A 13,083-nucleotide genomic window follows, 5' to 3' on the forward strand; every position below is an offset into this window, starting at 1 on the left:
TAAGCAAGTAAGTAAATAAAGAAATAAACCTTATAAATAAACAAGTCAATCCTGGCTCCTGGTCCAGCCCCAGCCAGCAGTTGTTTACAGGCACCCAGGGAGTGAACCAGCAGACGGGAGTGTTCACTGGCTCACTCTCTCTTCTTAATTTCAAATAGTTTTCCCAAAATGAAGGAAAAAAAAAAAAAACCCACCAGAAAAGAGAGGCAAATATCTAATTTCATCTGCACCTGCATCCAGCTATTACTTTATGGTATGTGACAGCATCACAACAAAGTACAAAGCCTAAACCTAGTCACCTAGGGGGCAGCCAAGATGGACAATGGCTCGGGTACTGAAAGTATCTATTATGATAACTACTTCAACTTCAGTAATTTGTGGTCCTTGGCAGGCCACTACAGTACTTATAAAACCTGTTTTTACTGAGTGGCCTTTTCTACGGACATTGGAGATCTGCAAAGGTAAGGAGTGGGCTGTACTGAGAAGAGTAAACTTCACCTTTTCACGCAGTATGCTGTGGCAGTGGCACCTAGAGTTTCAAATACACAGCATGCAGAGGGACGCAAACGAGTGTACCTGTCACTATGGGGGACAGGCAAGTTGGCTTTTCCACTTGCCAGTTCCTTTCTTTGTTCCTCTGTGTTGTCTTCTCATGACAGAAGAGCAACTATTTTTTCAAAGGATGATTCTATTTACCTTATTCAACAGTATTTCCTCAGGACCAATTTCCTTGGTATTTCCTTCCCTCAGCCCCCAGCCAAACCAAAACAAATTTGAAAATTAGACTAGTCGGAGGTAAGTAGCCTAACTTGCCCTCCGAGTTTTCGGTTGCACCTTCATCCCTTATTTCTTTAAACAGAGCTTCTGGAACGAGCAATCCACATTTAGCTGTCTGAACGTTCCTAAATGCCTGCTCATTCCCCAACCCAGGAGAATTCGTTTCTGCTTTCACTCTCTAATAATTGACTGTCCTGGCCACGATCACCAACGACCGCTAAGTTCAAGCATCCCAAGTGTTGACCAGCCCCTACTGCCTGGAAAGTTCTCCTCCCTTGAATCCTGAGACACTGCTCTCTTCTGATACTGCTCTTTCCACTGGAAGCTTTGCTCAGGGAGGAATCCCTGGGTGTTATTCCCTCCTCAACTCTACTCCTCCTCTTGAACAACCACATGTATTTACATGGTTGCAATTAATATTATGATGCTGACGCTCAGATCAGTATCTTCAGTCAAGAGTCTCTAGGATACCAAACCATACTTCCAGCTTCCTTCAACACATCTTAACTAGGAGACCCCCACAGGTGTGCCACAAATAACCCTGACTTGCTTCCCCAGGACTATCTGGCTTTCTGTTATCCTTCATTCTGGGAAATGGCAACCCATCCACCAAACTCAAAAGTCAGAAATAACCTCTTCATCACCTCCTAAATGCAGTGTATCGCCAAAGCAAACCACCTCCCCTACCATCCCTTACCATCTTTCTCCCTCTCCTGTCCCCCTGCCTCCCTTTTTAAGTCAGCCTATCTTCTGTTTCCTTTTGAGGCATAGCTTAGACACAAAGATCTGTGGGTCTTCAGTGTAAGATTGGATGAGCTTTGATAAATGGATACATTCATATAACCCACATTCTTCTCAACCTTCAGGAAGACTTCAGGCAGCCCAGAGACAACTTTACCCCCTTCCTGATACACACCCCGTGTTTTACTTGCACCCCCTTCACAACCACCGTTCTTAATCATAGATCAACTTTCTCAATTCCAGAATTTCACAAAAATGGTATCATACAGTAGATAATTTGTGGAATCTGGTTTCTTTCATTCAACATGTTTCTGAGGTTCATCCATTATGATTTTATGTTTTAAGGCAGGTTTACTGAAGTATAATTTACATACAGTAACATTCACCCTGTTAAAGTATACAGTTTGATACATTTTGGCATATTATAGTTATTTGCACATGACAGTTTATCAAAAACAGTACACATGCTCCTTTGTGATCTCTAACCCCTGCCCAGGAATCACGGATCTTTTTTTTTTTTTTTTTCAGCATTCTATTTTTCCAGAAAGCCAACTAAATGGAACAAACTAAGTATGTGGTCTTTGCTTCCTTCATTTAGTAGTGTGTTTCTGAGGTGTACCAATGTCGTTATAGGCATAAGCAGTATAGCTCACTCCTCTTCATTATTATACAGTATTCCATGAAACAGACAAACCACATTCGATTTATCCTTTTGACAGCTGATGGACATTTGGATTGTTTCCAATTTTGGGTGATTTTGAGTAATGCTGCTACAAATGTGTGTGTACAGGTGTCTGGAACGTTCCATTTCTCGTGGGTACATATCTGTAAGTGGGATTGCTGGGTCATACAATAAACGTCTATTATCATTACACTCCGCTTACCTCCTAAATCATTTCCCTGAAACAAAACTCTCTCTAGGGCCATCAGATTTTTTTCTAAATATGCAAACACAAAACTCACATACAGATAGGCAGCAGACGGGCCCAGCGAGACAGTAATATCAGTATGGCTCCTGGAGGATTTTAAGCGAGCTAATAATATTGTGCAGTATTCCCTTTGTGTAAATTCTGACCTCTACAGCCTTAGGTCAAATTAAAACAGAATGGAAGAAAAAATAAGAAGTTGTTGCTCCTCTGCTCAAAAACCTCCAGCAGCTGTATGTTCTCTAGAGATGAATTTGAACTTCTCAGCCTACATAATCTGGCCCCTACCCACCTCCAACCCTGATCAACTGCCTGACCCCACTCACGCATGCAGACTACATCTAGTCACATTTCCCACCATTTCAAAAAAAAACAGCACTTCCTGCCATGTCACCACACATTGCAAACCCGATTTCCTCAGTCGGGAAAGCATTCTGCTGGCTCCCCGAGGCAGAGCGGGAGACTCCTGTCTTTTCCAGGAGCACCTGAGTCACTCTAGGGCTCTTACAGTCATCCATCATGTCATGTCTGCGCCTCCCCTGCCTGTGAGGGCAGGGACAAAGTCTCGTTTGGCATGATATCAAGTAGCCTGCACCATAACCAACACATGAGAAACGATAAAAAGTACTATGGGCACAGGTAGGGGGAGAAAGTAGAGAAGAACCATACAGGGGAAAAAGATTAAACCAAAACACCATATGTTTTTTGAGAAATACCAATGATTTATAGCTATTCCCTTCAAAGTACTCCTGATCACCTGACTTGGGAGTATTTATAACAAAGCCACCAACATTGTTTAAAAATTTTTTTTTATTAGTAAATATACATATTAAAAATACTTTTGGGCTCGGCAGTGTTGCCTAGTGGCTAAGGTCCTCGCCTTGATCCCATATGGCTACTGGTTCTAATCCCAGCAGCTCCACTTCCTCTCTATCTCTCCTCCTCTCAGTATATCTGACTTTGTAATAAAAATAAAATAAAACAAAAAATACTTTTAAAGGGGAAAAGATTTGATCAAAACAATAATAATTTGAAATCTAAAAAGATGGCTAAACATGTCACACCACTAATTAAGAAATTAATCCATGAACTTTCCCCAGAATTGAAGTCCCAGCTGACGCTACAGTCCCCAGGGCACTGGCAAGGGCTGATACTTGTCAGTGTTCACTGGCACTGAAGCGCTGTTACAGCAAGGAAATGTTTTTAACCTTGGCTTTGGGTCTCAGTAGAAAAGTTATGGGAAGTTGGGCCTGGTGCAGTAGCCTAGTGGTTTAAGTCCTCGCCCTGCACATGCTGGGATCCCTTATGGACGCCAGTTCATGTCCTGGCGACCCCACTTCCCATCCAGCTCCCTGCTTGTGGCCTGGGAAAACAGCTGAGTTGAGAATGGCCCAAAGCCTTGGGATTCTGCACCTGCATGGGAGACCTGGAAGAAGTTCCTGGCTACTGGCTTCAGATCAGCTCAGCTCTGGCAGTCCCAGTCACTTTGGGAAGTGAATCAGCGGAAGGAAGATCTTTCTCTGTCCTCCTCTCTGTATATCTGACTTTCAAATAAATAATTTAAAAATCTAAATAAATAAATTAATAAAAGTCAAGGGAAGAGCCTTCACTTGGCATGCCAGAGGCCCAAGTCCCCATAGGAAAATGAACTAAGGTAAAAGAAAAATACCAGGAATCAAATTTCAGAACAGGTCCAATAAATCAGTAGGGTATTCTGGCAACCTGATATGAAGATAGATCTAAAGGAAGCAGTGAGGATGAGCACTGCTGATTAGAGAGGGAAGAGCAGCCTTATTCAGGTCTAACCTGCTGGAAAAGATGACACCAGGCCATGGGGGGTGGGGGACGTGGGCACAAGCAGGCGGACTCATCAGAACTCATCTTTGTGAGTGGAGAGACGTTCTTAGAGTCCTGGCTCCTAAACTTGGCTTTGCTATTTATTAGCTGCCTGACCTGGACAACTTTTTTACGTTTCCTGAATCCTTTTTCCCTTGTTGATAAGACAAATGGGCTTGTGGTATATGGTCAGTAGTAAATACCAACAAAATTGTTGAGGGATAAAAAAGCAGCAACCAGTGAAGCTAAACTCACTAAAGGAAATGATTAATGTTTGCTTGACAAACAGTAGATCTTGTGGAGGTAAGTCCTTTCTACGGCAAACCTTCCTTCCCTTCTAAACCAGAGCAAGTAACACGTCAGAAAAGGAGATGATTTCAAAAAGGAAACAGATTGCCTTTGGTTATTTGTTGTTGCTGGCCAAGCACTCTGCAGTGTTGGGAATTTTGCATGCTGCCCACTTTCCTTGTTTCACCCATTATTTATGGGTTACCTTCCCCTTAACCATGAAAGCTGTCCCAGTGAAATGCTCAAGAGTGACAGCAGCATAGCAAAGAAGTACTGGGCATGGTTCGCCCTGAGCAACCATGTCACTGTTCTCTGATTACAACAGACCAGGCCAGTCAGGTCACAAGTGAGCCCAGACTGCTGGGGTTCAACATTTCAGCCTTATTTCTCTCTTTCTTTCTCTTTCTTTCTCTTTCTCTCTCTCTCTCTCTCTCTCTCTCTCTCACACACACACACACACACACACAAATAAGGCCATTATCAAAAGCAACATCCTGAAAGGACAGCTAATCTCTTGCTGGTTCTGCCTATTTTTCCCCAATTGGTCACAAAAGCTTTTCTCTTAGCCAGTTATCTCATGGTGCCAATTTCCTAAGCACATTCAAAGGGTTGTTGGTGAACATATTACTTCACATTTTCACAGAGTTGGACAGCAAAAAAGCTTGTCAAAAATCTGTTTTATTGGGGAAGACATCAAAAATTGTACAAGTCTATAATGCTATGGTTAGAGTACTGTCCACATCCATCTCTGCAGCCCAGTTCCCCTCTGTGGTCTCCCTGGTCCAACTAAGTCCTTCTGCTTTCCAGCTCTGGATGCTGGGGCATAGGCTAATTGCTTAGGGCTTCAGCTTCTGGGTCTGAACTAATTATTCTCAAAGGAGCACAACATCAATGAAAAGAGGACTAGGTGGCTGAGTTTCAAATAGCCTGAGAAAATCCCTAGGATGACTAAAACCGTGTGAGTTTATGTATGTTTCTCATCCCATGTTGAATGTGGCTTGGATGATGTTGGTGGTGAAAGCATGGATGAAAGACCAAACTACAATTCTGGACACAGTAGGAACTAAGAGAAAGTTAATAAATGAATAAAAAATTTTTTTTTGTAATGAATGAATGAGGAACTAGGTTGGGGGGAAATGCTAAGGCAGCAACACTTCACCAGTAACGTCATGCTCCTGGCAGACATTTCCAGACGACAGAGACAACCACTAAAGAATACAGTGAACCTCATCTCCAGGCTACTGTCTTCCCCTAAAAGCACTAATGCTCTGTTTTAGCCAAAAGCTTCTGGGAAGCTCTCAAATCTTATTTACTCTAAAACAAATCTTAAAAACAAGCTTACTCCTTGTGACTTAAACTTCAGGGAAGACTAGGCATCCGTGGGAGGCTGAGAGACTCGCACAAATACACACACGTATACGCATTCACATCTCATGGTCAGGAGGGAGGGAGGGAGGTTAATGAGGCACACAAAATCCCAGGGCTGACAGGAAACAGAATCAGAACCACAAAAGCCAAGAAAACAGTCAACAACTTAAAAAACTCCAGATGCACTCTCAGTTTATTAAAATCAAACATAAGTAGGAAGGGAAACAGGAGCCTCAAGGCAGATAAAATGTTCTTAGGAGGTCAGAGAAAGGCAGTTTCTTACAGACTACAGCTACCTACTGCCATGAAGTTTAATCAATTCGTGAGCTTTTCAAAGACATTCATGCAACAAAACAAATGGAAAAGGAAACAAAAAAAATTATGATTAACAATTTAGAAGAAAAGGTTTTATGCTAAGGGCTGCCACCTAAGAGGCAAGCAGATGCAGAAAGGAAACTCTCACTTCCAGGATGGCTTTGACCTATGCTCAAACAGTTGGCAGCCATTCTAAAGCTCCAGATTCACCAGAATTCACTGGGAAGCCAACTGCCAGGCCACCAGAAAGCAAGGAAATCACATGCTAACCACTCATCAACTACAGTTTCCTGAACAGCCTCTAACAGCAAGGATGCTACTACACAGTGCAGGGGCAAAACCCGGAGTCGGAGTCCTGTCCTCAAGGGGCTTCCAGTCCAAGAGGGCGAGTACAGCATGAACGGACACAAGGGATGGGAGCAGGCAGGTACTCTTCCAGGGTTGTGAACACAGTACCAGGGTTAGGGAAGGCTAACTCTGACTCAAATGACCAAGAAAAATGCCACCTAAAAAGGGATACTTGACTTGATCTTCAAAGATGTTGGCAATGTATTAGGAATAGTGACATGAGAAAGGCTAGACCCAGGATAAAGCAGAAGCAGAAACACAGGGTTAGGGAAGCACCTGGCAAGGCCAGGGAAATGACAAATGATTGAGTCTGGCAGAAAAAGGGTAATGTGGGAAAGGGGACACAATAAATAACTATTACGAATTCAAAGACGGTTTGTGGTTCAGTTGGTTGAGCCTTGGAATTGAGACAACAACATCCAATAAGAGTGCCCCCACTTCTAGTCCCTCACTACTCTGCTTCCGATGTGGCCTCCTGCTAATGTACCCATGAAGCAACAGTTGGCAGTTCACTGCTACCCTTGTGAAAGATCAGATGGAGTTTGGGGCTCCTGACTTGAGCCTGACCCAGACTGGTTATTTTGGGCACGTGGGGAGTGAACAAGCAAATGGAAGATCTCTCTTCCTCTGTGTGTTGGTGTACATCACTCTGTTTTTCAAGTAGTTAAAAATAATGTATAAACACTGTAAAAACAGATAAGCTTATAGACTGGTGGAAAATACACATGCAAAGAAGTTATCACAATATGATAGGAAATGACTCAAATGAAGTCCATATGGAAACAGGAGTGCACAATGCAAATAGGAAGAGAATGTTCTAAATGGACAGAACTTGGCGTTGAAAGACAAAAGCATGGAATACTCAGAGCTATAGCACCATTTGGTTAGACTGTAAGATATAAAGGCAAACAAAGAGAACCGTTTGGAATTGTGGTGCAGGAGGTTAAGCCATAGTTGAACCAATGCCAGCATCCCATATCAGAGTGCTAGTTTAATCCCAGCTTCACCGGTTCGGAACCAGCTCCCTGCTAATGTGACTGGGAAAGCAGCAGAGGACGGTCTAGCATTTGGGCCCCTGCCACCCATGTAGGAGACTCAAATGAAGTTTCTGTCTCTTGGCCCAAGCTTGACCCAGCCTTGGCCATTGCTACATTTGGGGAGTGAACCAGCAGATAGAAGATTCTCATTCTCTCTCTCTCTTATCTCTATCTCTCTGTCACTTTGAATTTAAATAAAATTTTTAAAATCTTAAAAAAGAAAAAAAAAAGACAGAAATAGAATTCCACAAAATCAGCTGGGATCAGATGCTCAGTGGTCGTAAAGGTCACACCAAGTTGCTAGTACACTACAAGTTCAGCATCTCCTACCCTACATACTTGGAAATCGTTCAGATTTTTAAATGTGTGCACACACCTTACTGGTTAAACATCCCTTATGGGGCAGGACTTCGAATTTTCAGATCAAAGATGTCTGACCAGTACTTAAGCCCAGTCTTAAAGAATTAGGACTTAAGAATTCATTACTTAAAACTTTCAAACCTTAACAATTCTTTTTGTGTAGTACCCCTTAAATTCAGATTGTTATAATAACCTACTAGAGATCAAGAACTATACTGTCTAATTATAAACACAATAATAAGTGATCTTCATTGGTTTGACTTAAGGACTGGACATCGCACCATGCGTCACCTCACAGATCATCACGGCACCCTTAGCAGGTAGACACCAGCACTACTACCATTCTATAGTTGAGAAGACAGGAGTCAAGGAACTTGCAGAAATGTCAAAAAAAGATTCAGAGAGCCTCATGGGTCCAAGCTGAAGCTATCAGGTGCAGAAGCTCACGCTCCTCACTGTCCTGTCACTCTGCCTCCTGACCTTGCCGTGACACTTAGAGCCTTACCACCTGCACTACTCCTCACCAACAGCCCTACTGTGCTTTATATCAGATTAAGACCTGCTGAAAGCCAGAGTCATTACAGACGTTCGTACTAGCGATCATTTACAAGTTCATAGCCGAGCGGAGGGCCTACATACACAGGCCCACTGAGCGCTGCAGGCACACCTGGTGCGTCTACAGGTAACATGTTTCCTGGTCCAGTAGTTGTGGCCTGTTTGTTTATTAGTCTTTGCGCAGTTAAGCTACTTGGGAGGGAAGCAGCAGGGAAGGAAGGTGGGAAATAAAAAGAGAGGAAGGAGAAGTGGGGGAGGAACCCAGTTGAAAGAAGCAGAAAGAGAGGGGAGGAGCCCACCAGGAAGAACGCTAAAACAAAAAGGAGACCTTGGAAAATGGGAGAGAAAGCACACACTGGTACCAGCCAGAGCTTCCTGGAACAGTTCCCAGTCTGGCTGCCAAAGAACTAAGGAATATACTTGTTAGAGCTGAGCCTTGCACAGTTGGTCGCAGACTTTTGCTGACTGCCCCGCAAGACACCCACACTTGAGTTCCAATCCCTGCTCCCCATGTGTCCTGCCAGTTACCATTGGGGGGACACCTACCTAGGTGTACCACTGGCCTCTTGGTGGGATATGCGCATGCCATATAAGCTCAGAAAGATAGAAAAGCAAACCCACTACACATCACCTACTCCTGTGGAGTCACTGAGTCTCCCAATCCAACTTCCCAAGAACCTATCTGTAAGACACGTTTAGCTTCTTGAGTCTCCTTACCAAAGCAGCTGCTGCGATGAGGGACAAAGGTCTTACAGGCAGTAGCTATGGCGAGCTCAGCAGAGATGATGGTCTTAATGATCAGGTCTTCTACATGGGCCATCAATGCTACAAAACGCAACAAAAAAACATTTTTTTTTAATGGATGAAGAAATATTAGAGTCTTCAATTCTGCAAATATTTATAGTGACATAATATGTATTTCACAGTTATCATTAATGGTAGACTTAAGGCTCAACCTAAGTCTTTATAGATGTCTTATGGATAGCACATATGGACTGGGTTCCACACCACAATATGATTACAAAAGCATGGGTGCTCATCTACGGGTGTACTCTCCAAGTGGATGCTACAGAAATGCCAGCATGGGGAGATATACTCCAGTGCCCTCCTATGACCAAAGACAGACACAAGACGCCAAAGGAGCCTCACTGCCCTTCTCACACTTCCCACTCTTTTCACTTTAGGCAGAGCTGGGCTCCTTGGGCACACGGTTCTCCGCTCTGCTCCAGACTCAGCAGCAGCACTCATGTTGATTTCATGCTCTGTGCTGACTCCACGCCGCCCATTCCCAGCACCACCTCAACAATAGGAGTGAGAGTGATTCACCTGGAAAGATTTGAACTTGGGGCCCATTAAGATGATGGGAAGTTTGCTGGGTAAGAAACTAACAGAATCCTAGTTAGCAGTTCAATCTTCAAGGATAAATTCACTCTAGAGTAAAGGGAAAAGTTAGACTTTTCACAACAAGAAATGAGAAAAAGGGAACTTGGGGAGGAGTCAGGAGGAGACTATTCCCAACAACTTGTAAGTCACTGGAAAAAGTGACACCAAGTAGAACCACGCCACTACTCACCGGTTGTATCCCGGCCCTCTTGCTTCAGGTACCTAAGCATAGCACTCATGCTCCATTTGTTCCCATAATCCTCCACTTCTGGATCATCACAACTGAAACAGATCAAAACTCAAGTTCATAGACACGACAAGGCCTGCCTACAGAAACAAGTCTTCACTAAAAAAAAAAAAAAATTCACTTTGGTGAATTCTACTCGCCAACTTCTCCTTGGTGCGTACGTGTGTGTGTGTGTGTGTGTGTGTAATGTATTCCTTTGTATCAATTTCTTTAATGGAATTGAAAACACATAGATTTTGTTTTATTGGAGCGTGTGGGGGGGAAAGACAAATTCTTTCTTAACCAAATTATGCATTATGAAAAAGGAGAAGTAACCAGTGGAAGAATGTAAACAAATTTAAAAAGTTAAAATAAATTAGCAGATTGAAATATTTGGTGAACACAGAGCTAGCATTTAATATAAATGTCACAGGGGTCGATAAAATACCCACTTTGAGACCAGCATGGAGCTGAGCTGGGTTAGTGCACTAAAACAGAGGAGGATTTTAATATGCTGATCCCACATGGAATTGCTTTAGCACCCGAAGCAAGTTGCCTCCTCTTTGGGCGGTAGACACAGCTTTCCTGATGGCTTTGGAAGGGGAAATAGCCTAAAACAACAGTGAAAGTGAAGTAGACCTCTGCCATAGCCGTGGAGCAGCCAACGGGGCAGACCACCCGCCATAGGGGCTGGGGGTGTTTTGCAACCTGGAAATTGCATTATACAACTGCCCCCTGATTCCCTGCCACAGCCCAGCCTCCACCAATCACACTTTTTCTGCCGTTTAACCGATTCAATTGCAGGTCACAGGACACTTAATGAAATCTATGTGGCCTCAGCAACTGCTCAATCACTCCCACACTGCTGCCTTTGCCTTCTTTCCTTGGACCTGTTAGGTGCCTATTTTTAGTCTGAGTAGAAAGGAACTGTTTGGGTTTCTTTTCTATTTTTCCACTTTGTGGCAAAATTATTGGGATGAAAGAAAACAGAGCAAAGAATATTTCCACACAGCTGGGCTGTTACTCCTTTCCACAGGATCCTTTTCTGAGATGGCCTCATTTCTTTCCTTAATTTTTTTTTCTCTTATTCCCCTGCTCATATGCGCATTTTGTTTTAGAAAAAAAAAAATCTAAACGCACAGAGGAGAAAACAAAGAGCACAACCTCACCCACTATGGCTACACATGGTTAACATTTTGGTATACATCACAGCCTCCTATTTCCTCCACTGTCTGCAAAAATAAACAACTTTAGGTATCTCACAGATTTAAGTAAGAAATTAAAGCACGTATGCTTCCTGGTCACCCAATTCTTCCACTCCCCCAGCACAGAATAACAAGTGTTCTTTCTCTGTGTCCTGTGTCTGCACCCTTTATATCTTACGGCTACATTCCTAGAAACGGAATGGCTGGATCCAAGGGTGCAAGAAAGTTTAAAACTTTGGCTGTTTCGCCAAGCACTGAAATGACCTCATTTGTTGCTTTCTAAAAAGTTCCAAATGTCTATTAAATCCCCACCCCTAAGTCAAAAGTGAAAGGGGACAATGCTCAAGACACAACTCTGGGAGAAGCAGTGACATTACAACTGAGCAAGCAAGAGAAGGAGCCACAGAACTTCAAAACAACGTCCCATTGGCACAGCTTTCCAAAGCTACCCTGTGCATGTTGTAACTCTTAAAACACACTCCAGTGCAGCGTATTAACTTTCTGCCTCTATGGCACACACCTGAATTTGACTTCCCTGATCTCAGGCTCAGGCAGGGCCAGTACCTGACATAGTCTCCGCTCTTCTTATTCACACTGTAGTTCGTCAGGTGCATGAACTGGTTCCGAATATTCTTGGCTCCTTGATCATAACGCACAGTGGCAAACCTGATGGAAAGGATGCAGGTTAAATGCTAGGCACAGGATTTGAAGGTGGCGCAGAACAAAACTGAGCACTGATACCATTCACTAACAGATATGGAGTGCCCCTATCTCCCAAGGACTTGAAGCAATCCTATGAAATACATAATGTCAGAGTTCATTTTGATGACAGATTTTGTCAACTCTAAATGTGACTGAGGAAGATTAAGCAACTTTCCCAAGTTCACCCTGATTCCAAAACTGATGGTCTTATACAGAACCATACACATACAGGAAGATGAAAACTCAGAGGATTCACAACCTGGGGAACAAACGGTGTGCACGAAGCTGTGGATGATGGGGCAGGTGTTCCCTGGCCAAGAAACACCTCCTGAGAGCCTACACTGTGTCTGGCTAATAAAATTAAACAGAAATTTCCAGCGAGCAGGGGAGGAGGGGCAGAGAAAGCAGAACAGCAATATGTACGATTAGAACTCTCATCTATCAAAAGATCAGAACTGGCTCATAAGATTTTCTGTAAAGGGACAGATATGGCAGCATGAACAGTAGAGAAAACAGAACAACATAAACACGGGGGGCCAGGCACAAGAGCCTAGACCCTGCCTGTGGTGAGGAGGCAAAAGAGAGAGGGATTAAACACAGAGCCCACTGAAAACAGAGCAGCAATGTAATATCCTGGACTGCTGTCAAAAGAAGACCAAAGTATAAAATCTATGTTCCTCTAGAGGAAGTCACTAGAGAAAGAAAACTTTCCAGTGATGTTCAATATCAACACAAGGACACTCAAGGCAAATGATGATGGTAAATATCAACCCCTGTTTACATACCACTATTACCATATCACCCTTCCCTAAAGTGCTTTTCCCAAGAGACACATCCAAAGTGTGTGAAAAAAACTGAAAGGCCACAAGTTTATTTTCATATGATTTACAAATTATTTACATATGCTTACCCAGACTATGAAGTCAACATGAATTTTTACCACATTAAAGGGTCAGCATTTAAAATTTTCCTCTTCTCTATTTCTTCTCACCCACCCACTATCTCCGCTCCCTAAT

The 13,083-nt window shown here is 43.2% G+C and overlaps 1 protein-coding gene across 11 annotated transcripts in view; it reads right to left on the reverse strand.

Moving 5' to 3' along the window:
• Positions 1 to 13,083, reverse strand: part of TTLL5 (tubulin tyrosine ligase like 5) — a 216,119-nt gene that overhangs the window by 159,688 nt on the left and 43,348 nt on the right. For all 11 annotated transcript variants that reach the window (XR_009244284.1, XM_058655595.1, XM_058655600.1 and 8 more), the window contains 3 exons: positions 11,930 to 12,031; positions 10,125 to 10,216; positions 9,269 to 9,376 (listed from right to left, as the gene is read on the reverse strand). Coding sequence is in view for 10 of the 11 variants with exons in the window: in XM_058655595.1 (XP_058511578.1) it covers positions 9,269 to 9,376; positions 10,125 to 10,216; positions 11,930 to 12,031 (302 nt within the window). In the remaining variant the exon portion in view is untranslated. The remainder of the gene's footprint in view (positions 1 to 9,268; positions 9,377 to 10,124; positions 10,217 to 11,929; positions 12,032 to 13,083) is intronic.

Source organism: Ochotona princeps, chromosome 26 (genome assembly GCF_030435755.1).
Source record: "Ochotona princeps isolate mOchPri1 chromosome 26, mOchPri1.hap1, whole genome shotgun sequence".
NCBI classification, from domain to species: domain Eukaryota; kingdom Metazoa; phylum Chordata; class Mammalia; order Lagomorpha; family Ochotonidae; genus Ochotona; species Ochotona princeps.